The sequence below is a fragment of the Nuphar pumila genome, chromosome 2, assembly GCF_984573655.1.
Source record: "Nuphar pumila chromosome 2, dmNupPumi1.hap1.1, whole genome shotgun sequence".
NCBI classification, from domain to species: Eukaryota; Viridiplantae; Streptophyta; class Magnoliopsida; order Nymphaeales; family Nymphaeaceae; genus Nuphar; species Nuphar pumila.
Genome location: NC_143250.1, coordinates 27,902,212 through 27,928,247, shown reverse-complemented (window position 1 = coordinate 27,928,247; position 26,036 = coordinate 27,902,212). Strand labels below are relative to the sequence as shown.

Sequence of the window (26,036 nt, the reverse complement as noted above, 5' to 3'; positions counted from 1 at the left end):
GAAGAGCCTTTCCCTTAAGAATAACTATACCAGGCAATGCTTCCATATAGACTTCTTCAACCAATTTACCATTGAGAAACTCATTCTTAACATTCATTTGATATATAGGCCATTCTTTTATAGAGGCAAGGGTTACTACGGTTCTTCACTTATCTCATTGTCCTGAGATTCTTTTTCACTCACGATATCATTTTTGATATCCTGATTTTCGTCAAGATCAACATCACAATCACCAATCTTTGAAATTAGATCCAACAGAAAAGAATACTCAGTTATGTCCTTAGGATTTTCAAATCCAAAAACAATTTCTTTTTCTAAGAAAGACACATTTCTTGAAATATATAATTTCTTATTTTTAAAATCAAATCATCTATAGCCTTTTTGATTATTTGTATATCCCCAAAAGGCGCAAGGAATATCACGAGGAGAAAGTTTATCATGTTTATTAGTGAATACAAAATATTTGCATCCAAAAACTCTAAGTCTAGAATAATCAAGAGTAAGTTTAAAAAGTTTTTCTGCTGGTGATATATTTTTCAAGATAACAAATAGCATTCTGTTAATAAGATAAACTGCGGTTAAAGTGGTTGCGGCCCAAAATTCTTTAGGTACTTGATTTTTAGATAAGCAATGTTCTTGTGGTTCTATGATGTGCCTATGTTTTCTTTCAGTCAAGCCATTTTGTTGTGGAGTGTAGGGATAAGATTTTTGATCTGTAATACCATTTGATTCTAGGTAATTTTTAAAATCTTTTGATAAAAATTCTCCCCTTGAATCAGTACGAAAGATAGAAATATCATTTTAAAATTTATTTTTGACCAATTTGTGGAATATTTAAAAGTTTGAAAAAACTTTAGACATATATTTGAGAAAATAAATCCACGTGTGCCTAGTAAAATCATCAACCAAGATTACAAAATATGCAAACCCATCCTTAGATACAATAGGTGTTGGGCCCCAAACATCTGAATGCACTAACTCAAGCGGTTGTGTAGAGACAAAAGTTCTTTTTTGAAATGACAAACTTTTCATCTTGACAAGAATACAACCTTTACATGTAAAATTTTCAAAATCACAATTTTTTTTTCATATTTGGAAAGTGCTGGATTTTGGATACGTTAGGATGACAAAGTTTTTTATACCATAAATCCAAATCCAGTTTTTTAATATTATAACAAAAGGTATTTTTGAGTATTTCCAAAAAATCCATGTACCTCCTTCCCTATGGCCTTCTCCAATCAACTTCCTTGACTGACGATCTTGCACTCAACATCCAATAGAAGAGAAGAAAACATTGTACCCATGGTCAGATAATTGAGAGGCAGACAAAAGATTTGGATTTAACTTGGGAATATATCTAATTTTTTGAATATAAAAATATTTTAAATTATTTTTTTTTTATTTTCTTATCTCAAGGGATGTCCCATCAACACTAAAAACATTTGATCTGCTTGAGTTACGACATTCAGATAAGATATCACTATTTGGTATCATATGAAATGAAGTACCTGAGTTAAGAAGCCAAAGAGTCTTACTGAGGTCAGTGGTGCCAACAAAAGAGATTGCGTATTCGGTTAATGATGCTCCTTTGATTAGAGGTTTAAGAATTTCTATAAGTTAAGTCAAAGACATGCTCCCAATGTTTGATTCTTGTCTAGCTTTGAGCTCACTTGAAGCTTATACAACCGATGCTACCCTTTTCTCATAGGGCTTTTTTAGTTTAGGACAATGTGTCTTGATGTGTCCCGATTCACGACAATAGTAACAGATACTTTTTTTCTTCTCAAACTCATTGTCTTGTTTTTCATAGTTATCATTGTTTGGTCTTCCATAATGTGGTGGTTTGTAATCATGAACATGGCTTCTCGTTTTAGATATAGACTCAAACTCCGGTCTTAGATCATTGATGAATTGATAGAAATGCTCCGCATCAATTTGTCTTTGACGGTGTTCTATGCCTTCAGGACAATGCCATTGTGGCTCAACAAGATCTAACTCATTTTAAAAGTTGGACAACTCGCTAAAGTATTTTCTGAGTCATAGTGTATACTTTGTCTTGTAAGTTGCAAATGTGGGCAATATCTTCAAGATAATACATTCTCTTCTGATATTCTCATGCTTTATTTGCATGTTCAAACTTAGCTAGACTTGAGTACTTCTTGATATCAACACTACTAATGAGCGAAGACATAATCTTGGCATGCCCCATTCTTTATTCTTTTCATTTTTTTCTCATATGTGACCATATCCTTGGTCTTTTCCGCCTCTGTAAGAGGTATAATTTTTTTTCCTTCTTAGTAAGAATTAGTTTGAGTTCCAAATCCGAGTCATCCACTAATCCCCACAACCCTTTCCCCAATATGAAATGCTTCATGATTGAAGCTCATATTACAAAGTTCGTGTCGTTAAGTTTGATGGGTTTTAGGGTGACATTATCATTGTCATCCATGTTTACAAGGGCTAAGAGAAGAATAAAAAATAGAGAGGGAAAAAAAAGAAGATAATCAAAAGTATCACGAGCAATCTACCACCAAGAGAGCACTTTCAATTAAGAGCACAAACACACGAGTACTCCACCACCAAGAGAGCACCTCCAATGAAGAGTACAAACACACGAGCACTCCACCACCAAGAGAGCACAACAATCTCACAAGCACTTGAATAAATTTTGCAAAAAGAAAATCTTGAGTGGCACACTTCCCAATGCACTGAAAAAATCAGTTTGATCTCGAAGCTTTGATACCATGAAAGGAAACAAGTTCCTCCAAAGATGTTCACCAAATCGTCAAAAGTGGACACTCAAAAGAGTTCTACCAAAGCACCAAAAGAACACACAAAAAGCCACAAATGGGCTCACACAAGATCCACCAAGAGGTGGCTGAAACAACCTTAAAAAATATTATTTTATTGACTAAAATATGCAAGAAGCAAAATATGAATGAGGGGGATCCACGCCTTTATATACACATTCCAAAGGGCCTCAATAGAGACGTTTTGGACCCTCCCAACGTCTCTTACTTTTGACTAGTCAACACTAGTTGACAAGTTGGAATTGTACCAAAGGTAAAAAATAAAAAACTCTAAACTAACCTATATATATATATATATATATATATATATATATATATATATATATATATATATATATTACAAGTAGAAGGCTGCTGCTGACAGAGAATGACCTCGACAAGTGACATGACTGAGGTCTGCTATGGCTATTAAGTACAGGGAAAAAACAATGGGATTTTGGAAGGAGTTTGGGTTTGAATGGAAAAGGAAAAGACACTAAGTAAAAGGATTGGATAAATAAAAGAAGGAAATTTTGAGAATAGAGATTAGAAGAACAACAGAAGTTTGGATTTTGAAAGCTTGAAGGAAACCACACCTGGGACTTACAAGAGTTTTCATCAGCCGTGGTGTGCATGAAGCTTATCCTCGCCTGCGCTCTGATACCATGTGAAGATTAGCCTTGGTATATGTGTTTTAGTTGGATCCCAGACAAGACAACGAATAAGAAGATGGGAGAAAAGATGCAAAAAATCAGATACGGATCATTCCCTTTGGGACACCCCTATTGTATTTGTATTGGATGATGTAAGAAATTTATGTGCCCTTTGGCAAGATATAAAATTATAATGTTACAATTTACAAATAAGATACTGAAATTACATGTATTTCTAACATTGAGGTGCACACATAACTCATCCCAACGACTAACTCCGACTCAACAACAAGGCCAAAAAGAAATGATGCATCATATAAAATTTTGTTATGAACAAAACAAATGCCATAAAAAGGTGATATAATCACATGGAAACCAATTTCCAAATAAGAGAGTTCATACATAAGAATTGATTTGAAAAACGAAGTTCTCAATCAAACCCAATATAGATAAATAAATCATGTGCAGAACATGATATCAATTGATAATTTTTTATAAATCTTTTGCAAGCAAAGGCAATCAAGATTATATCAATAACAATGGTGAATGATCATGACCAATATAAGCAAGCTATATAGAAAAATAACTCAATTTAAATCGTAAGTCTACTATGGGACAACAATGACATGTGACATTAAGGAAAAAACACATAGAGATTCTCAAAGAACCATATATAAATCCAAGAGCATACGTAATTGCCACCAATCATGAATACTCAAAGTAATAAGATAATATAATAACTTATAGCCACATATGCTATACAAAAACTATGAATTTTAATACCACATACTAAATATCACTCACAATGCATCAAATATAAACCGTCTAATGGGCACAAGCACAAGAACTCACTAGGGGACAGAACACAATCTATAATGGGAACAAACAACAACAACAACAACAACAACTACGCCTTCATCCCAAAACAATTGGGGTCGGCGATATGAACCAACAAAGAAAATCATTCTGGGTCTTCCACATGAATCCTTCTCCTCCATTCATTTCTATCCAATGCCATGTCCTCGGTGATGTTCAAAGCATTCATATCCTTTTCTATCACCTCCATCCAAGTCTTCCTAGGCCTACCCCGACCTCTTTTAACTAATATATTATCTCATTTCTCCATCCTTCTAACTGGAGCATCATTAGGCCTTCGTCGAATATGTCCAAACCACCGTAAACGATTCTCTCTCATCTTATTTTCAATGGGTGCAACGCCTACCTTCTTACGTATCTCATCGTTCCGAATCTTATCTTTTATTGTATTTCCACACATCCATCTCAGCATACGCATCTCAGCTACACTCATTTTTTGAATATGATGTCTCTTGGCAGCCCAACATTCCGTACTATATAGTAAAGCGGGCCTAATAGTCGTCCTATAAAACTTTTCCTTCAACCGCAATGGCATTCTACGATCGCACAACACTCCAGTTGCACTCTTCCATTTCATCCACCCAACCTTTATCCTATGATTTACATCTCCATCAATTTCTCCATACTTTTGAATGATAGATCCCAAATATTTGAAAGAATCATCTACCGGTATTTTTTGCTCACCAAGCTTCACTACACTCCCATCACTACTTCGTTGCTTACTAAATCGACATTGCATGTATTCTGTCTTACTCTTACTCAACCTAAAACCTCTTGCTTCCAATGTCTGTCTCCATAATTCTAACTTAGCATTAACCCCAACTCTAGACTCATCAATCAAAACAATATCATCAGCAAACAACATACACCACGACACATTTTCTTGAATTGATCTCGTAAGCTCATCCATCACTATAGCAAATAGGAAAGGGCTTAAAGCAGATCCTTGATGTAACCCAACCGTTATAGGAGAATTGGTTGTCACCCCTCCACAAGTGCGGACATTGGTTACTACTCCTTCATACATATCCTTAATTATACTAATGTACTTGAGAGAAACACCTTTCTTCATCATTGTCCACCAGAGAACGTTCCTAGGTACTCTATCGTATGCCTTCTCCAAATCAATAAAAACCATATGCAAATCTTTGTTTCTCTCTCTATCGCTCTCAATAAGTTGTCTAAGAAGATGTATAGCTTCCATAGTTGATCTTCCAGGCATAAAACCAAATTGATTCTCCAATATCATCACAACCTTCCTCAACCTAGACTCAATCACCCTCTCTCAAAGTTTCATAGTATGACTCATGAGTTTTATACCACGATAGTTTGTGCAATCTTGTATATCACCCTTATTCTTATATAGATGCACCAAAGTACTCTTCCACCACTCATTAGGCATCTTATTTGTCCACCAAATCTTGTTAAAAAGATTTGTCAACCATTCTAAACCTTTATCTCCCAAGCATTTCCAAGCCTCGATAGGTATACCATCTGGGCCAACTGCCCTTCTTGATTTCATTTTCTTCAAAGCCTCTGCAATTTCTTTCTTTTGAATCTTGCGCATGAAGTCACGATTAATCTCATGAAAAGGAATGGAAAAGTCTCCAAGATCTTGAGCATGACTTTCATTAAATAGCTTATCAAAATAATCTTTCCATCTCTCCTTAATCTTCTCATCTTTGACTAAAACCCTTTGCGTTTCATCTTTGATACATCTAACCATACCCAGATCCCTCGATTTCCTATCTCTCATCCTTGCAATCCTATAAATATCCTTCTCGCCCTCTTTGGTATCCAACTTGTCATAAACATCCTTATATACTTTATCCCTCGCGTTCCGAACTACTTTTTTAGCTTCCTTCTTTGCTATCATATACTTCTCCAAATTCTCATTATCATGACTTTTACTTCGATTTCTATAACACTCTCTTTTAACCTTAATAGCTAATTTGACATCCTCGTTCCACCACGATGTATCCTTACCTAGCGGTGCACCGCCTTTAGACTCACCCAATACCTCCTTAGCCACCTTTCTCATGCCACCCGCTATCTTATTCCACATAGATTCTGAATCCTCCTCGAGACACCAATCAACTTCCTTAACTACCTGCTTTACAAACATTCCTTGTTTAGCTCCTTTCAGTGCCCACCATTTAATTCTAGGATCTATCCTATGTCTATCCCTTTTGCGGCATTGTCTAATTCTAAGATCTAAAACTAAGACTCTATGTTGTGTAGCTACACTTTCTCCCGGTATAACCTTACAATCGATACAACAACCCCTATCTCTCTTTCTAAGTAGGAAAAAATCTATCTGACTCGTATTAACCCCACTTTTAAATGTTACTAGGTGAGACTCCCTCTTCCTAAACCAAGTGTTTGCTAATATCATATCATAGGACAAACTAAAATCTAAAATCCTTTCTCCACTTTCGTTTCTTTCTCCTATACCATAACCTCCATGGATACTCTCAAATCCATCCCTACTAATGCCTACATGCCCATTAAGGTCACCACCGATGAAAAGCCTTTCTCCATAGGATATTCCTTGAATTACTCCATCTAAATCTTCCCAAAATTGACGCTTAATGGAATCATCTAAACCTACTTGAGGTGCATAAATACTAATAATATTAATAATATCCGTACCTAATACTAATTTAATAAGTAAAATCCTATCACCCTTCCTACGGACCTCAACTACATTATCTATAAACTCACGACTCATAACAATCCCTACTCCATTCCTATTCCTATTTATTCCTGTATACCAAATCTTATATCCCCAAGGTTCTATCACTTTTGCTTTCTCACCTACCCATTTGGTCTCTTGTAGACATAAAATATCAATCTTTCTCCTACACATATCATCTACTAACTCTACCAACTTACCAGTTAAAGATCCTATGTTCCAAGTGGCTAACCTAATTTTATAGTCTTGGACTAACTTTTTTACCCCCACCCGTCCGACAAAGTGAGGGAACCCTTGCCTATTTGACACCACACCCGGGCGCCGGTGTGACGCGTCGCTTCCGGGCGACGACCTAGCAACCCTTGCCCATTTATCACTGCCTCCGGGCCTATAGAGTACAGCGCATCGCTCAGTAGGGAACACCCTAACGAAATTCTCATATTGGTTCATATTCATAGGGTATGACTAAGTTTTTATGCTGGCTGTCACAGGCCTACCGCAACCCTCCTCCTTTATCCGGGCTTGGGACCAGCAGTGTATAACTATACAATTATACACAGGCGGAGTTACAATCCATAATGGGAAAACAAGTTAATATTATGTCACATAAAATTCCTTCAAGTATATGTGAACAAAGCATCCAATGCAAGATTCATTTTCAATATGAATGACAGAGAAATGAACACAAGCCATATATAAAAAAAATCCAAGATCGTTCTCAAGCATAATCAATCACGGATTTTTTCAAAGAATTAATTTTGTACAATGAGAGCAGCATCTTAAAGTCAACCATTGAAGCAACATAATCATAAAAGTATGGGACATGAGCATGTCAATATGTGAGTAAACAAAATATCCATGGTATTACACAAGAATTTAAAATCATGATGACTCAAGGTATACATCATACAAGAATCTAAAGTTCTTAAGGAACACATTTTTGACATGAAATTCACATAATATACCTAAAAATCATGCTTTGACACATTCTTAAAGTCACCAATGATCATTACGATAAAACAAAATACATACAACAAAAAATTAGTATTTTGCAAACAACATGAAAAACATATAAGCATAGTATTTAAGATTTTAAGAAACCACATACTCTTGCAAAATATAATTTCCATGATGATATTTTTCAAAAAATATACATATTCATAATCAAAACATATATTTCAAGTAAATATGCTTACGCAAAAACATATATCAAAAGACAAGGTTCCTGGGTTTGGAATGGTTAAGGATAAGGTCTTCCAGTTTAGGAAACAAAACAAATGCATGTTTTTGTGTTGTAATCAGAAATATCTGGAGTTTTTAAGGAGTGGTGTGATAGAATTAGGTCCCAAATTGATTTCCACTCTAACATAACATGATATTTGGAATCTTTCACCTAAAATCTTTATTGATCATTTCATTCAGACGTAAATATCACCTTGTGATATCGATTGGATAAATCCAACAAAAATTCGTAGAAATGCATGTCCAAAATCATAAATCTGGTCAGGTTTGGTGGTTTATTTCAAACTATGATGTTTAGATTTTCTGAAAGTTTGCAGTAAGATCTGCAATGAAAAGAACAATTTTCCTCTTCCAAGCAAAAGTGGAAGAAAATGGTTTTTCAATAAGACGGTCTTGGGCAAAGGGAGATATCATCTGAAGGCTTATATGAAGTGACATAAATTTAAGGTTGACTTTTATCAGATGTAGCTCTATATGTCTCTGTAACAAGTATCTTCAGTATTTTGTGACAATTTTATTCCAAGAAAAGCATTGAATGAAAATTTCCTGATAAATTCATAATAAATTCAAATAGCACTTTGTAATATATCATAATCTTAATATGTATATTTCTGTACTTTTTTTAAAAATTTTAACATATATTTTACTTTGAAATTCTATATAAATATTCCAAGAAAGTTTCTATGGTAAGGTGTAAAAATGTTACACGAATATGGTGTTGAATGTTGGGTAAGATGAGAGTACATGTTGCGGAGATGCATGTTAAGATGGTTGTGTAGATTAACAAAAAAAAAAACTATTAAGTTGATATGTTAGAAGTCATTTGGGAATAGTGAATGCCACTTAAGATGATTTGGACATTTTATGCAGAGACCTATCACAACACCAATAAGAAAGGTTGATACAATGCTAGTGGATAGAAAAAGCGGGAGACAATGAGAGGAGATATGAAAGACTGAAAAGAGACATGATATAGCTCCAAATGGGAAGGAATGGAGAAATAGGACTTGAAAGCTTAGCCCATGTAGTTGGGTATTGATAATGATGATGATGACGATCAAGCTTTTTCCAAAAGACTGGTTTGGAAAAACAGGACTCTCTCTCAGAGTTCACACCAAAAGGAGAGGACTATCTTGGTTCTCAGCAATTATCAGCACCTCAGAAGTAGCAAGATGGTGGTGGTTCCTAGAGTTTGAAATCATTCCTATTTTTTTAAAGGAAGGTTGATGGCTTAAATATGCTGTCAGCCAAAATTCTGTTACTGTGAATTGCATTATGCAAGTTGCATGTTATATGGTCGGATTTTTTTCCTGCAGTAAAACATGTTTCTTGTGCTTGATAATAAATCTGAAGGATCCCTCAATTGGTAGTGTTTTCGGCATAAATATTACTGCAGCTATGGGCCCTTGGCAAGTTAAGGTCGAATGCATGATATGTATAACTTCGATATGAAGAAAAACTAGAAAGTTTACTGATAAATGTTATTTGCTCAAAAATCATCAGTAGTGCCATAGGGATCATGATTCAACATGGAGAAGGTGCCTTTTGTTGATATGCCAATGATGGTGATGTCACTATTTGTGGCATTTGTATCAGTGTGATCCTACAAGAATGCTCCCCTATCCTAGACATATCTGTTCTTAAAACACCTGAATGAAGTTTTTTTTTCTAATAAGCAGATGCGTGGCATATGTACCTAGTGAAAGCAGGAGTGAATAGAAAGTCCATCGAATTAGACTTTTTCCCATTTAATTAGGGCTTGGGTCAAATGCTTTCTGAGAAAGAGTGATTGCCTGCTGGCTACTGGACAAATGGTGAAAAATTTGACATGTACTTTTCACTTTTAACAGGTAGTTGCACAATATTTGAATTGTCTTTGTGATTCCTTTCTCGTAAGAACTTACTGCTTCTATGCTTCCTTTTGTAATGAGATATGCGGAAATACAAAGAGTGCTATAAGCACTTACAATGTCCACTAATGGACACACAAAAGAGATAATATCCAAGTCCACAAGGGACAACACAACACAAAATATAAATGCCTCTTTATTGAAAGAGAGGGAGCTCTCAAGAGTGAAAATATACAAAGGGGTTCACCCCTATTTATACAAATAAAATGAGCGAAGGGGGAGGCCAAATGGCCTCAAAAGAAGAACCACAAAGGGGGCTCCCATGGAGTCGTTGGGAGCCTCCAACGACTCAATGGTGGGGCCCTCTTAAGTGGGTAAAAAAGAGGTAAATAAAAAAAGAAAATAAAAAAATAAATATAAACAATAAAAAAGGAGAAAAACAAGTACCCCTAATGGGTACATGTGAAATGACTAAAATACCCCTATCGAGTATATATATATATATATATTTATATATATATATTGATTACATGTATTTTAATACCTTTCTATTATATTTTTAGGATTTCATGGCTGCTGTCATCAATAGGGAAGTGCAGCGTTTAAATTTAACTAATCAAATCTGCACCTCATTCTTAGAAGTTCCCTTTTTGTTGGTTTTGATGGTTGTGTGATTTTCATTTAACTGGACAGAGTGATCGACATCCTTTTTCTTTTCTTTTCTGGACACAATACATAATTTTAATGGACTGATCTGTATTAGAATACAGATCAGATATGGATCCAGTAGAGGATCCATATAGATCACGTGTATGTTATATTGTAATATAATATACATTACTAACTAAGGGTAGTCTTGTCATTGTAAAAGATTTGTAAAACCTATTTCACCCTAATGAAGTTTAGTGCAGCTATAGGAAATCTGTGTGGCTGCCGATTCCAAGAAAAGAACGTGCTCTCTCCTCTCTCCTCCCTTCTGCCACTTTTTCTCGGTTTTCAAGACAAAGTCTGCCAACCCAAGGTAGTTTTAACATGGTATCAGAGCGGTGCAGGTTCTGGGTGTGAAGAAAAGTTGTCAAGCCCGTGCTCCATTAGCGTGAAAGGTCGACATGTCACGTTTCTTTCGTCTATCTTCTTCTTGTGCTTCTTTCTCCCTTCTGCTGAAATATTTCTTTCCTTTCAACGACATCATCCTCTGTTTCTTCTATTTTCTTTTGCTGAGTTTCTCTGTCGCAGATTTGAAACATAGATCTGTTATCGTCTCTCCTTAAGCTGAGTTTCTTTTCAATCTTATAAAGCCGAGTTCTATTTTCTCTATTTTCATCTGCTGAGTTTCTCTGTCGCAGATCTGAAGCAGTTTCAGATCTGTTATTGTTCCTTCTTAGAGCCGAGTTCCCTTTCAGTTTGATTCTCATATCACGTAAATTGATTTGCAGTTTCATTCCCATATCACGCAAATTGTTTTTTTTTTTTCTCACGTTGCTGCTGTTTTCTGATTTTCTTCTCTATCGGTTCTGAACATCACGTTACTGCTGGTGTGAAAACTACCTTGTCACGTCTGCTCTATTCTCATTTATTTTAACCTTTTATCTTACACTCTTTTGTCAGCCTTTCATCTTAGTTTCAACCACTAGTGTTTTCATTTCAGTTTCAGTCACTAGTGTCTTTTTGTTGTCAACAAGCTACCAATGGATACTTCAGGCAATTCAGGTATTTCTTCCAACTTCCTGGGACAGCTAGTTTCAGAAAAGTTAACTACCAACAACTATCTGACTTGGAAAAGGCAACTTGCTCCTTTTATTCGAAGTCAAGACCTTTCAGGCCACTTGGATGACTCCACTCCAATGCCTCCAAAATTTATCACAACCGAAGCCAAAGAGGATAGATGATTGCCAAATATTATTCGCAATCTTGCATTTGTTTCTTGGATGAAGCGCGATCAGGCTCTTGTCTCATACATCACTTCCACATTATCACAAGAAGTATTGATTTCCATTCCTGATCATTACACATCCAAAGTTTTGTGGGAGGATTTAGCTTAGACATATTCTCAAATATCAGAGGCTAAAGTGTTGTTTCTCAAACGCGAATTTCAGATGTTAAGAAAGGGGGCAATGAGCATCATTGAATTCTTAAATCAAGTCAAAAGTATCACAGATCAGTTAGCCATGGTTGGATATCCAGTGTCAGATAAAGAAAAGGTGCAGCAGACACTGAATGCCCTAGGATCAGAATATCATGTTCTTGCGACCTCTTTATTGTGCTTGCCTACGTTACTCAGTTTTGAGGAATTACGTGCCAAACTCTTTCAGTACGAGATGACTCTGAAGAGCATGTCTGATACTTCAGCTGGACAATCATCTACGCATGAGGTTCTTGCCACAGTGATGATAGTTGATCATGCACGAGGAGGACATGGCAGAGGCATGGAAACTCTCATTCAGGGTGGACGTGGGTTACTACCTATACCAAATTCCACAATCAGTTTTTCAAGGAATGTTCTCACATGCTATCAGTGTAATAAACGAGGTCACATCAAAGCCAACTGTTGGTTCAACCCACAAAATCGAAATAGAGTGCAAAACAATAGAAATGTTGCTATATCAGGAACTGCATGTACATTTCGGGTCAGTGATGATGCTAAGGATCTTCTCTTATCTGCGATGGCCAACTTGAACCTGAAACAGAATGATGATGGAATATGATATGTTCACTCTGGGGCAACAACTCATGTCACTGGCAATGCAGGTAAATTCTCTATCTTGGTTCCCTATTTTGATAAATCTAATATTGTAACTGGAGATGTGACTCACCACCCTATTTCAAACATAGGCAACGTCCTTATTCTTTTGTCGAAATCATCTATTTCTTTATCTGATGTTGTTCATGTACCAAATATAAAGAAAAATATTGTCTCTGTATCTAAACTTGTTGACTCTACCAATTCATCTGTAGAATTTATTCCTATTTCTGTCTTGTCAAGGATCTTCAAACGAAGGAGATGTTCACTAAAGGAGAGCGATGTGGAAACATGTATGTCTTCACTGAAGATCCAACCTCCAGTGTCTTGAAGCCCAAGTCTGACCATATCTCTAAAAACGTCTTAAGTATATCCAAATGTAATAAGCCAGATCTCTGGCATTCTCGTCTTGGTCATTGTAGTCAAGTCTTTATTGAAAAGTTAGTGTCCAGTGGTTTTCTTTCAGAGTTTGTTTCACCTTCATTGAAGGATAAAATGTGTCCCAGTTGTCAAGTTTGCAAGAGTCATGTACTTCCTTTTCATCAAATAAATAAAAGAGCTTCTATTCTTTTTGAGATAATATGTTCTGATGTTTGGGGTCCAGCTCCCAATCCTTCCTCTTCTGGAAGTAAATATTATGTATCTTTTATTGACAGTTTCTCTCATTTTACCTAGATATTCTTCTTGAAATACAAATCAGAGGTCTTTCTTATTTTCTGTCACTTTCATGCCTATGTTAAAAATCAATTCTCCCAAAATATTCAAATTCTCCAATGTGATGGAGGTGGTGAGTATTCCTCCAAAGAATTTTTAGATTTCCTCCAAGATAATGGGATACATCGTAGAGTTTCTTGCCTGTATACTCCACAACAAAATGGAATTGCCGAACGTAAACACAGACATATTGTGGAAAGTGCAATGAGTATGATGCATGGTTGTAACTTGCCCATCAGTCTTTGGACAGAAGCCTTTCACACTGCCATTCATGTGATAAATCACCTTCCTATGCCTGTCCTTGAAAATCAGTCTCCCTATTATGTTCTCTTTGGTATACACCCTGATTATGATGAGTTACGAGTTTTTGGATGCACATGTTATGTACATATTGACAAATATATGAGAACTAAATTTCAAGACAAAGCCTCTAAATGCCAATTTGTAGGTTATGCAGATGAACACAAGGAGTACAGGTGCTATGACCCTGCCAATAAGAAGATCAGAATTTCCAGAAATGTTGTTTTTGATGAAAATAACTTTCTGGAAAATAAAGCCAACTATGATCGTGAACATGGCGATATAGCTGATAATTGGTATGATCCATGGCTCAGTGCTAAACTTATTTCACATGCTGCTGAACGTACCACTTTGGCTCCTGAAAGCATACATGATGAGACAACTTCAGATAAGGTATCAGAAACAGAATGTCTAATATACAAAGTGAATGTCTACACCAGAAGACCCAGAGAGCAAACAAATGCACCTATTGGAGAACACATGGCATTACCCAATAACAGAGAGGCACCAAGAAGATCAAGTAGGATAAGGCATCCTATTGAAAAATGCGTAAGTTATGATAACTTCTCTATGGATTTTCAGATATTTCTATCCAAGATTGAAAAACATGAGGAACCACTTGGGTTTTGTCAAGCTGTTCAATCTAACAAATAGATTGAGGCGATGAATGAGGAGATAGAGGCACTTCATGAGTGTCGAACATGTGAAATAGTTGGTCATCCCCCAGATAAAAATGTTGTTGGCTCAAAATGGGTGTATAAGATTAAGTATAAACCGGATGGTAGCATTGAATGATACAAGGCAAAAACGTATCTTCCTTCATACCGTTCCACTAATATTTCCTTTGTAAATCCTCCCGCCAGGATGAATAATATACCTTGACATATGAGCTTCACCAAGAATCTCCTTCTTCAACTCAGGGTCAGCTGGAACCCAGAGTCGACCACTCATATGAATACCACCATAATCTGCCATACTAAAGAACGTATCTTCTTGTTCCGCTAGAGCTAAGAGTTTACCATACTAGGCATCAAGCTTCTGGGCCTCAAAAATTCTAGGCAAAAACTCTGATCGAATGGTCAGACCAGACAATCGAATCAATTCGCTTCTAATTGAAAATGTAAGGCCCATGATACTTTTGAGATAATTTTATATGTAATGTGTTTCAGTGTTGATAATGTTTTGTATTATCGAGAAGATTTTTCGTAATTATACACTTATAGCTGTACGAGGTCCTAAATCGCGTAATCTTGATGTACGAAGCGATTAAGGGCAAACCATGACAAATTGAATCCCGATATTTCTAGATTAGATTTTTTATATATCTATTTAGTCACTCTCCGAATTTGGAACCTAAACGAGGGAGAAACCTTGTTATTTTATGTAAATTAGTGAAAAACAAACATCGATAAATACGAGTCGTAACGAGGAATAAATTGAAAAAGTGTATATTGTTTCGGGTTCGGGTCTGGATCCTATACCAGACCCGAGTTCATTGTAAAACTTAAACTTAAATGTTTTTTTTGTCTTTCTGGGTTGGGTTCGGATATTATATTAGACCCGACCCGACCCATGTACCCTTAAGTGTTTTATACAATACATTAGGTCACAATTTCTGATATACAGAAATCGTGACAGCCGCAGGAGCCCTTTTCGGTTTTCTCTTCTCGTCTCTCTCTCTCTCTCTCCCTCTCTTTCTCTGTTTTCTCTCTTAATGCAGGTGCAGGTGAAATTCTAACATGGTATCAGAGCGTAGATCCTTCTAGAGGCAAAAAGGAACTCTGGCTCGTGACCACGATCAAAAAATTTTGAGGTTTTCCCCTTCTCATTCTCTTTCTGTCCTTCTTTCCCTTTGGCCTCTTTTCTTTCCCCCTTTCTGAATCTCCCTGTGTACTCACACCTCACGTGAGTTACACTTTTGTGAATCTGTGATTCACGGGCCCTCTATCCACGTGAATCCAGATCGTAGATTGACTACGTTTCACGTGAACTGGTTCACGTGAAGGATCAATCTTCTCCCAGATCGTGGGTTAACGTCTCTTCTCGTGAATTCGTGAACTGATTCACGTAAAATATTAAATTTTTTCTATTAATCGTTTGATTCTGTTTTCATTCTGTCTTTTCCAAAATATCTCTGCATATTCGGATGTTATAGCGCTTCCCTTTGATTCCCTGTGCTCAGCTGCACCTTATCATTCCTGATTTCCCTTTGCTGAAACAGTCAAAGGAGGGGTTTCTTAACGTGTGATTATTTTTCACGCAAGTTTTTTTTTTGGTGCACAGAAAGGACCAAAGTTTCTTCATATTCTGATTTCAAGAGACTACCATTCTCTGACAGCAAAAAAAAAAAAAAGAGTGTTGGGAGAAGGTTGATTTTTTTTTGTCTGATTGATTCTTATTCTCTATGGATCCCTACCATCCTCAATCAAATCTTTCCTCAAGTTTTCTCAACCAACTTGTTTCTGAGAAGTTGAATACCTCAAATTTCTTGATCTGGAAGAGGCAGATTATTCCTTTCATAAGGAGTCAAGGCCTCTTAGGTCACTTGGATGGAACCACTTCAGTTCCACCAGAATTTAGCCCGAGAGAAGAAAAAGATGATAAAGGGGTGAGTTCAATCGTGTATGTCAAAAATGCTGAATTCCTCAATTGGGAAAGAAAAGACCAGTCAGTTGTTGCATACATCACATCCACCCTGTCCCAAGAGATCCTACTTGCCATTCCTGACAATTGTACAGCTCTACAACTCTGGGAACGACTGGTTCAGACGTATTCGCAGGTTTCTCAAGCAAGAGTAGTTTTTTTAAAAAGAGAATTTCAGTTGTTAAGGAAAGATTCCATGACCATCATGGAATATTTGAACAAGATGAAGACCATTACAGATCAACTTGCAGTTATAGGGTGTGCCGTTAGTGACAGTGACATGGTGCAACAAACCCTGAGTGGATTGGGATCTGACTACAACATGATAGTCACTTCACTATTGTGTCTCCCTGTTCTTCCTACCTTTGATGAGCTACGAGCCAAATTGATCCAATATGAAATGACTCTGAAGGGATTCTCTGAAGAAACTCACAATCATTCAAATTCTCAAGAAGTTTTTGCTACAGGAGTAACCTATGATAGAGGACGAGGACGAGGAGGACAAGGGCGAAGCGGACACGGAGGGCGTGGTTTGCTTCCCACTCCAAACACGTTTACTCATGCGCAGGGAACAAGATCCATCCCTACTTGCTTCCTTTGTAACAAAAAGGGACATATCAAGGCGAACTGTTGGCATAATCCAGAGAATAAAGGAAAGAGTCCACAGACAGAAATCAAGAGAAGGTTCACAAATACCAGAGACAGTGGAGAGATTAAAGATTTGCTGATATCTGCCTTGTCAGAGTTAAAATTGAAGTAGAATGATGAAGGCACTTGGTTTGTCGATTCCGGGGCAGCGACTCATGTGACAGGCGATGCAGGTAAAATTTCTAATCCTATTCCTTATTTTGGAAAAAGTAAGATTGTCACTGGAGATGGATCCCACCATCCTGTTTCTCATGTTGGAAAGACTGTTATCCCCATGTCACATTCCACTTTTACTCTTTCCGACGTTCTTCATGCTCCTGACATTAAGAAAAATATTGTCTCCATCTCTAAACTTATTGATGATAATAATGCTTCAGTTGAATTCACTCCCTTCTCTGTGCAGGTCAAGGACCTACGCACGAGGGAAACATTCGCTGAAGGAAAGAGACGAGGCAACATGTATGTCTTTGAAGAAGTTCCATGTCGTGATGTTCACCCTTCTCACCTGGTTTCGAAGTCTTCATCAGAGTCATGTTCCTCCTCTTCTGCTAGTGTTTTTAGTATCTCTGAATGCAATAAGCCATCCTTATGGCATAGTAGGTTAGGACATTGTGTGAGTCATTTTATTGAGAAACTTGTTTCTAATAATCTCATTCCAAAAGAAAGTCTTAAAGGGGATGAGAGTAGTCATAAATGTTCCAGTTGCCTTTTGTGCAAGAGTCATGTATTGCCTTTCAATTCAATTAATAAGAGAGCTTCAAAACCTTTTGAGATCATTTGTTCTGATGTGTGGGGACCCGCCCCAATTGTCTCTAGGTCTGGAAGCAGATATTATCTAATCTTTGTTGATAGCTATTCTCGATACACTTGGATATATTTCATAAAAAATAAGTCAGAAGTCTTCTCTTTGTTTCAAAATTTCTTTTCCTTGGTCAAAAACCAATTTTCTGAGTCCATTCAGTTTTTCCAATGTGATGGAGGTGGAGAATTTTCATCCCATGACTTTATTTCTTTTCTTCGAGATAATGGAATAGGAAGAAGGGTGTCCTGCCCTCACACTCCTCAACAAAATGGGATTGCTGAACGAAAACATAGACATATCGTTGAAAGTGCCATGAGTATGCTTCATGACAGCAATCTTCCCACCAACCTATGGATAGAAGCCTTTCATTCTGCCGTGCATGTGATAAATAGATTGCCAATGGTCATTCTGGAAAACAAGTCTCCTTATCACTGTCTCTTTGAAACTCATCCTAGTTATCATGATCTGCGTGTTTTTGGATGTGTTTGCTATGTGCATGTTGATCGGTCCCTGAGAAACAAGTTTCAAGACAAGGCCCAAAAGTGTAGGTTTGTGGGATACGCAGATGACTACAGAGGATATAGGTGCTATGATCCCACCAACAAACGCATCAGAATCTCAAGAAATGTTGTCTTTGATGAGCAAAATTTCGATGACAAAGCTGATGCAACCAATATACCAACTGAAGTTTACTATCCTTGGTTGAGTTCAAAACTTTTTTCTAGCGCCAGCGAAGCATGTTCACCAGATTGCGTGCAGCAAGAAGAAGAGATGTCTGAAAACACTGAGACGTCGGGGCCACAGAATTTAGAAAAAATACCTGATAGATACAAAGGCATTGTCTATTCTAGACAGAGACCGATGACATCAAGCCATTCAGATCATGCTTCAGTCAACAATCTGACCCCTTCTCACACTCCTGAGATCAGAAAATCAAGCCGCATACGACATCCCATTGACAGGTGAGTCAGCTATAACAACTTCTCCTTGGATCTTCAGCTGTTTTTAACTGCTCTCAATAAAGAAGATGAACCCACTATGTACTACCAGGCAGCCACTTCTATCAAGTGGGTAGAAGCTATGAATGATGAAATGCAAGCTTTGCATGAATGTGGAACTTGGGAAGTCGTTCCCAGACCGCCTGACAAAAATGTTGTTGGATGTAAATGGGTCTACAAGATAAAGTACAAGCCAGATGGAACTATTGAGCGATACAAGGCAAGGCTCGTAGCAAAAGGATTCACTCAAGAAGCAGGGCAAGACTATGATGAGACTTTTAGTCCGGTTGTAAGAATGGGAACAATTCGGATTATTATCTCTCTGGCTGTTGAACATGGGTGGAAGTTGAGTCAGCTTGATGTAAAGAATGCCTTCTTGCATGGGGACTTGAAGGAGGAAGTGTATATGGAGCAACCCCCTGGATATCAAGAACAAAATTGTAAAACCCATGTGTGCAGGTTAAAGAGAGCTATCTATGGTTTGAAACAAGCATCTCGCTCTTGGTTTGATAGCTTCTCACTAGAGATTCAGAAACATGGATTTTCGCGTTCCATGCTGGACCACTCATTGTTCTTTTTTAGAAGCCAGACTGTGACCACTCTGTTATTAATTTATGTTGATGATATTGTTATCACAGGAAACTCTGTGGTTCACATCCAAGAAGTGAAAAACTTACTAGGTCAGAGGTTCAAAATGAAAGATCTTGGAACTCTACGCTATTTTCTTGGTGTAGAAGTTGATAATCAAACTCATGGCTTGACACTCACACAACACAAGTACACTATAGATGTTCTCCGCAAGGCAGGTATGAAAGACTGCAAACCTCTGGGAACTCCGAGTGTGCTGCATCAAAAACTTAGTGCTCATGATGGAGATTTGTGTGATGATCCCACTAGGTATCGAAGCATAATAGGAATGTTACAGTATCTGACCTTCACTAGACCAGATATTGTTTATTCAGTTAATCAAGTATCTCAATTTATGCATGCGCCACGTATTGGACATATGGAAGCTGTCAAGAGGATCCTTAGATATCTGAAAGGGACTATTGGGGATGGATTGACATACTCACCACAGTCATATGGAAAAGATGAGCATGGACTCACTGTATATTGTGATGCAGACTGGGCTGGGGATCCTGATGAACGAAGATCTACATCAGGATATTGTGCCTTCATTGGAAGAAATTTAGTCTCTTGGAGCAGTAGAAAACAAAAAGCTATCGCTAGATCAAGTACTGAGGCTGAATACAGATCTATGGCTGCTGCCACTGCCGAAGTCACATGGATCAGGCATCTACTGACTGAAGTAGGAGAAAAGATCTCCCACACTACCTTGCTATGTGACAACCAAAGTGCTATTAACATGGCATTCAATCCAGTACATCACAGTCGTGCTAAACACATTGAGATTGATCAACACTTTGTGAGACAAAAAGTTGAAGAAAAAGAGATTGAGCCTGAGTTCGTCAATACTGAACAACAAGTTGCGGACCTATTTACGAAAGGATTAACAAAGGATCGTTTTTGGACGCTCAAAGGCAAGTTGTGTATGGTTCACAACCATTCTCAACTTGAGGGGGGGTGAAAAAGTGTATATTGTTTCGGGTTCGGGTCTGGATCCTATACCAGACCCGAGTTCATTGTAAAACTTAAACTTAAATGTTTTTTTTGTCTTTTTGGGTTGGGTTCAGATATTATATTAGACCCGACCCGACCCATGTACCCTTAAGTGTTTTATACAATACATTAGGTCACGATTTCTGATATACAGAAATCGTGACAGCCGCAGGAGCCCTTTTCGGTTTTCTCTTCTCGTCTCTCTCTCTCTCTCTCCCTCTCTTTCTCTGTTTTCTCTCTTAATGCAGGTGCAGGTGAAATTCTAACATAAATTTCGTTGGAATAAAAAATCTAAGTAAATGATTTTAAAACTTAGGTCTTAATTCATGAAATGAAAGTTTGAAATAAAACATTTGAATTATTAAAAACCTAACTTTTAAATAAGAAAGCAATTAAGGTTTTTAAATAAGTAAATTGTAATTTTTACAAAACCTAAGTGAGGCTTTTTCAAAAATTTCAAAAGAAGTTTGTTTTGTAATTTTTGAAAAGTTGTTAGCAAGTGGTTGGAAATGAAAAGAAGCTTGTTTTGGAATTCTTGTTGCCAAAGGTTTCACCCAAGAATATGGTCAAGATTATGATGAGACCTTCAGTCCAGTGGTGAAAATGGGAACTATTCGTATTATCCTTGGCCTGACTATTGAATATGGGTGGAGCCTTAGTCAGCTTGATGTTAAAAATGCATTTCTTCATGGGAATTTAAAAGAAGAGGTCTATATGGAGCAACCTCAAGGTTATGCAGAGGGAGATCCAAAAGAATATGTATGTAGTAAATTAACCAGAGCATTGTATGGTTTAAAGCAAGCCTCTAGGTCATGGTTTGAAAGCTTCTCCTTAGAGATTCAGAACCACGATTTTATTCGTTCCCAAATAGATCATTCTTTATTCATATACAGGGATGGAACCGCTATGGTTTTCTTACTTATATATGTTGATGATATAGTGATCACTGACATTGTTTTAAAACTCGCCGAGTCAACTCGTTGACTCGGCTGACTCGGCTCGGCCCTCCAGCGAGTCAACCCGGCAAGGCAAACTCGGGCTTGACTCGGCTTGACTCGGGCGAGTTTTGGGATGTTGGAAATTTGTTTTTTGAATTTCAAATTATAGTTTCGAAATATATAAGTACATATATTTTAACAAGGGTTACCCCCAGATTTTGTATAAAAAAGAAAATAAAAATCATTTAAAGATAAAAAAGCATTTAAATCCATAGAATAAAATCGCCATGTTGTTTGAACTACTGTTCACCCTGTGTTATCAACTTATTCTAGCAAAATATTTTAAAGAAATGATTCTCACTATATATGGAGGGTCAACTGTGCCTATGGGAAGTCACATTTAGGTTTCATCATCCATTTGTTATGTGAACAAGCATTGTACATATTCAAATATTAGTAGTCTTTTTGTAGTTGTGCCATTAATATATTTCCTACATAGTTTTATACATGAGAAAATTGCTTATTTATGTTGATATTGGGCATTCCGTAAACTTTCAATATGCACATATATCCCTATTTTACATTTATGGATTTGTTAGAGAGGGAATTAAAACTTAAAAAACAAGCTAGCATATATGATTGGCCATTTTAGGAACCTTAGGTAGTAGCAGACTGAACTCATGGTGACCAAATCCTCTAATTCAAGTCATGCATTAGTCAAAGTGCTTGTATAGATATCAAATTCAATTATTCAAGCAAACCTCTATAGCTCTTTGCAGTTGTTTTTATATTCTTACAGACATTTGGAGACTATGTTTACTCAAGAACATGGTTTCAGACAAATTATATATTGTTTTTCTTTTAAAATCAAAAGTTAACAAAACCCGGTCCGAGTCACCAAGTTGACCCGTCGAGTCACGAGTCAATAAAGAACGAGTCGAGTTCCGAGTCACGGGTTTTAAAACCTTGATCACTGGTAATGCTCTAGAGCATATTCAACAAATTAAAGTTTTACTAAGTATGCGATTAAAAATGAAAGATCTTGGAGAAGTAAGATATTTTCTTGGTGTAGAGGTGGACAGACAAGATGAAAAAATGTCATTAACTCAACACAAATACACTTTTGATCTTTTGGCCAAAGCAGGAATGACAGATTGCAAACTTGTGCCTACACCCAATGTTGTCAATAAAAAACTCAGCATTTGTGATGGCGAGTTGTATCCTGATGCAAGCAAGTATCGCAGTTTAGTGGGCATGTTACAGTATCTTACCTTTACTAGACCAGCCATTGTATATTCTGTAAATCAAGTATCTCAGTTCATGCATGAACCAAAGATTGGTCACATGGATGCCGTCAAACGTATTCTCCGCTATCTAAAAGGCACGGTGGGTGATGAACTCATATATGCTCAATCTTCATGGGTAACACCGAAACATGACATATTGGCCTATACAGATGCAGACTGGGCAGAGGACCCAGATGAAAGGAGGTCTGTTTCAGGATACTGTGTTTTCATTGAAAGCAATCTTATCTCATGGAGTAGCAGAAAACATAAAGTTGTGGCAAGATCTAGCAAGATCTAGCAAGGAGGCAGAATATAAATCTATGGCAGCTACCACAACAGAAGTAACCTGGATTAGGCATCTCCTTACAGAGATGGGAGAGAGTATCTCAAGTTCAACCCTCATGTGTGATAATAGAAGTGATATACAAATTGCATTCAATCCTGTTCATCACAGTCGGACCAAACATATTGAGATTGACCAACATTTCATCAGACAAAAAGTAGTAGCAGACAAAGAGATTGAACCGGTTTATGTGTCTTCAGAAGACCAAGCTGCTGATATGTTCACAAAAGGTCTCACAAGTAACTACTTTTGGTATCTGAAAATCAAGTTGCATATGGTTCAATCCCATGCACAACTTGAGGGAGGGTATTAGAATACAGATCGGATATGGATCCAGTAGATGATCCATATAGATGACGTGTATGTTATATTGTAATGTAATATACATTACTAACTAAGGGTAGTCTTGTCATTGTAAAAGATTTGTAAAACCTATTTCACCTTAATGAAGTTTAGTGCAGCTATAGGAAATCTGTGTGGCTGCCGATTCCAAGAAAAGAACGAGCTCTCTCCTCTCTCCTCCCTTCTACCACTTCTCGGTTTTCAAGACAAAGTCTGCCAACACAAGGCAGTTTTAACAATCTGTTTAGACCTTTGGTCAGATTAGCTTATATTGGTATGATGCAAATTTCTTGAATATTTAAACTGCCGTGACTCATTTTACTGTCTCATTGTCGTTTGCAGGGAGTACCTGAACAAAAGCTGCGGGCCCACTTGGGTTCATTTGGAGTTTCTGGCAATCTTGCACTTCAACCAATGTACACATTATCAGGTATTTAACTTATAACCTTGTATTTTGACATGCTCTGAAATTTCTCTACTCCAGCCTATCGTGGATATATACTTTGCTTTAGGAAAATTTTCATGTTCCTGTTGACCATTACTTGCTTTAAAGTTTTCCTCTTTTTCTTTTCTTAAATCAGGTGGTCAGAAGAGCAGGGTTGCATTTTCTAAGATAACATTTAAAAAACCACATATCATTCTGCTTGATGAGCCATCAAATCATCTTGTAAGTATTTCTTTCCTTTCCTTTGTGTCATTTTTTACAGTGCAGTGCTATGTTGGAGCCAAAAGCAGGCACGACCACTGATTGTTGACTTTGTGGTTTACATGGGAAGTGTTAGTTGTGCAGTAGGTGCTTACTGTTGCTAACAAGTCACAAGTCAATGATATGTACTTTTGTGACTGCATTTTATTGATTGGCGATGTGAATGCTGAAGATCAGGACTTGTCTGCAGGATTTGGATGCTGTGGAGGCACTCATTCAAGGGCTTGTCTTGTTCCAAGGCGGTGTGCTTATGGTATGCCTGAGCTTTGTTTTTTTTTTCAAATTGCCAGTGCATGAGACTTGCAATATTCTGTCAGTTAGTAAGTGATAATGCTTCATGACTTCTATTTGAAGTGTACCTGAAAGCATAATAGTATAGCTTCACACAATAAATTCTGTCTTGCATACTGCAGGAATTAATGTCATTTTGAACTTTGGCCCCAGGGCACAGATTGTAGGTCCTAATAAGTTGGTTAGTTTTACTCGTCATATACATTTTTTTGAAAGTGGAGATGAATGGACAAAAGGAGAAGACTCTGTGTGTGTGCGCTAAAACAGAAAGCTAAAACTTGTTTTAACTTAAACAAGGGTGCCATGGACGTGTGCACGCCCATACACACACAGAATGTGCATAGTGAGAACTGATGTGCTGAGTTTGTTGTTTGGTTAACGTGTGACTTGGGCTGTCTCTTGATCAGCAGAGTCAAATTATAGGTTCGCTGGTTTTCAAACTTCATGATGGGCAGTTGTAGTGTGCGCATTCAGACTTTTTTGATCTATTTTGCTGGGAAGCAGCATGATTTTGGTGGTTGTAGCTTTGCTCTTTTTCACGTTATGAAGGCCAATTTTGTAGTTTTGAGAGACAAGACTTCATTTCATCTATTTGATTGACTAGTGGCATGATTTTTTGGTGAACTATTGGTTCCTTCCTGTTAGTTTTTGCCAAGTTGATTTTCCTGGTAACCTTTGCAGGTCAGCCATGATGAGCATCTGATATCTGGAAGTGTGGGTGAGCTGTGGGCGGTATCTGAGGGCAAGGTTGCACCCTTTCTGGGCACATTTCAGGATTACAAGAAGATGTTGAAATCATGATGTACGCGTATGTAGCAATTCTCAGGGCAGCACTTTGTTCTCATTACTAGTTGCCGGAATTTTGCCTTTTAGGTCATGGCCTTTGCCCATTCATCTGTTGTTATGTAGTGCAACTTTATGAGACCTGGACGATTGAAAAAAGAGAGGAAAATATATTTTTTTCGATGAAGAGGGAAAATATATTGATTTCGCATTTATGAAGTCAGTTCCTTTAAATGGAATTTTTTATTTTTTTTAAAGTCTTTTCCATGCTGTTGATGATAATACATTCCTATAAGAGTCAGTTCCTTTAAATGGAATTTTTAATTTTTTTGAAAGTCTTTCCCATGCTATTGATGATAATACATTCCTGTAAGAAGTGGAAAACAAGGATCATGATTACCCGGTAGATCTCATCAAGCCAAAAAATTAGGAGGCCGGTCACATACCTTGTATTAACCTTCTGGACAAATTTATCCTATCTCTTTGTGTTTTTACTTTTATTTATGAGGATAAATTATTCATGCCGATTTGTGGGACCATCACTCATTCTCTCGAGATGGGTTTCAGGTACTACCTGTTGCCTGCTGATGACTATTCAAGATTTACTTTTGATGTTTCCTCTGTCCTGAAAATATGGTGTTTTTAAGTGTGCTGGTTGTGAATTCACGAGCAATGAATTTTCAGATTTAAAAAAACAAACCATCTTTCATTACTTTTCAAACTCGCATGAGCTTCAGCAGAACGGACTTGTTGAGGAAGAACATAGTCGTGGTTGAA

At 37.2% G+C, this 26,036-nt stretch overlaps 1 protein-coding gene across 1 annotated transcript in view; it reads left to right on the top strand.

Moving 5' to 3' along the window:
- The window catches only part of ABCF3 (general control non-repressible 3), a 133,671-nt gene extending 108,183 nt beyond the window's left edge, over positions 1-25,488 (top strand). The window contains exons 15-18 of the mRNA XM_089995509.1: positions 23,822-23,909; positions 24,061-24,146; positions 24,376-24,438; positions 25,158-25,488. Coding sequence (XP_089851635.1) covers positions 23,822-23,909; positions 24,061-24,146; positions 24,376-24,438; positions 25,158-25,277 — 357 coding nt within the window. The 3' untranslated portion in view covers positions 25,278-25,488. The remainder of the gene's footprint in view (positions 1-23,821; positions 23,910-24,060; positions 24,147-24,375; positions 24,439-25,157) is intronic.
- The last annotated feature ends 548 nt before the right edge of the window (positions 25,489-26,036 follow it).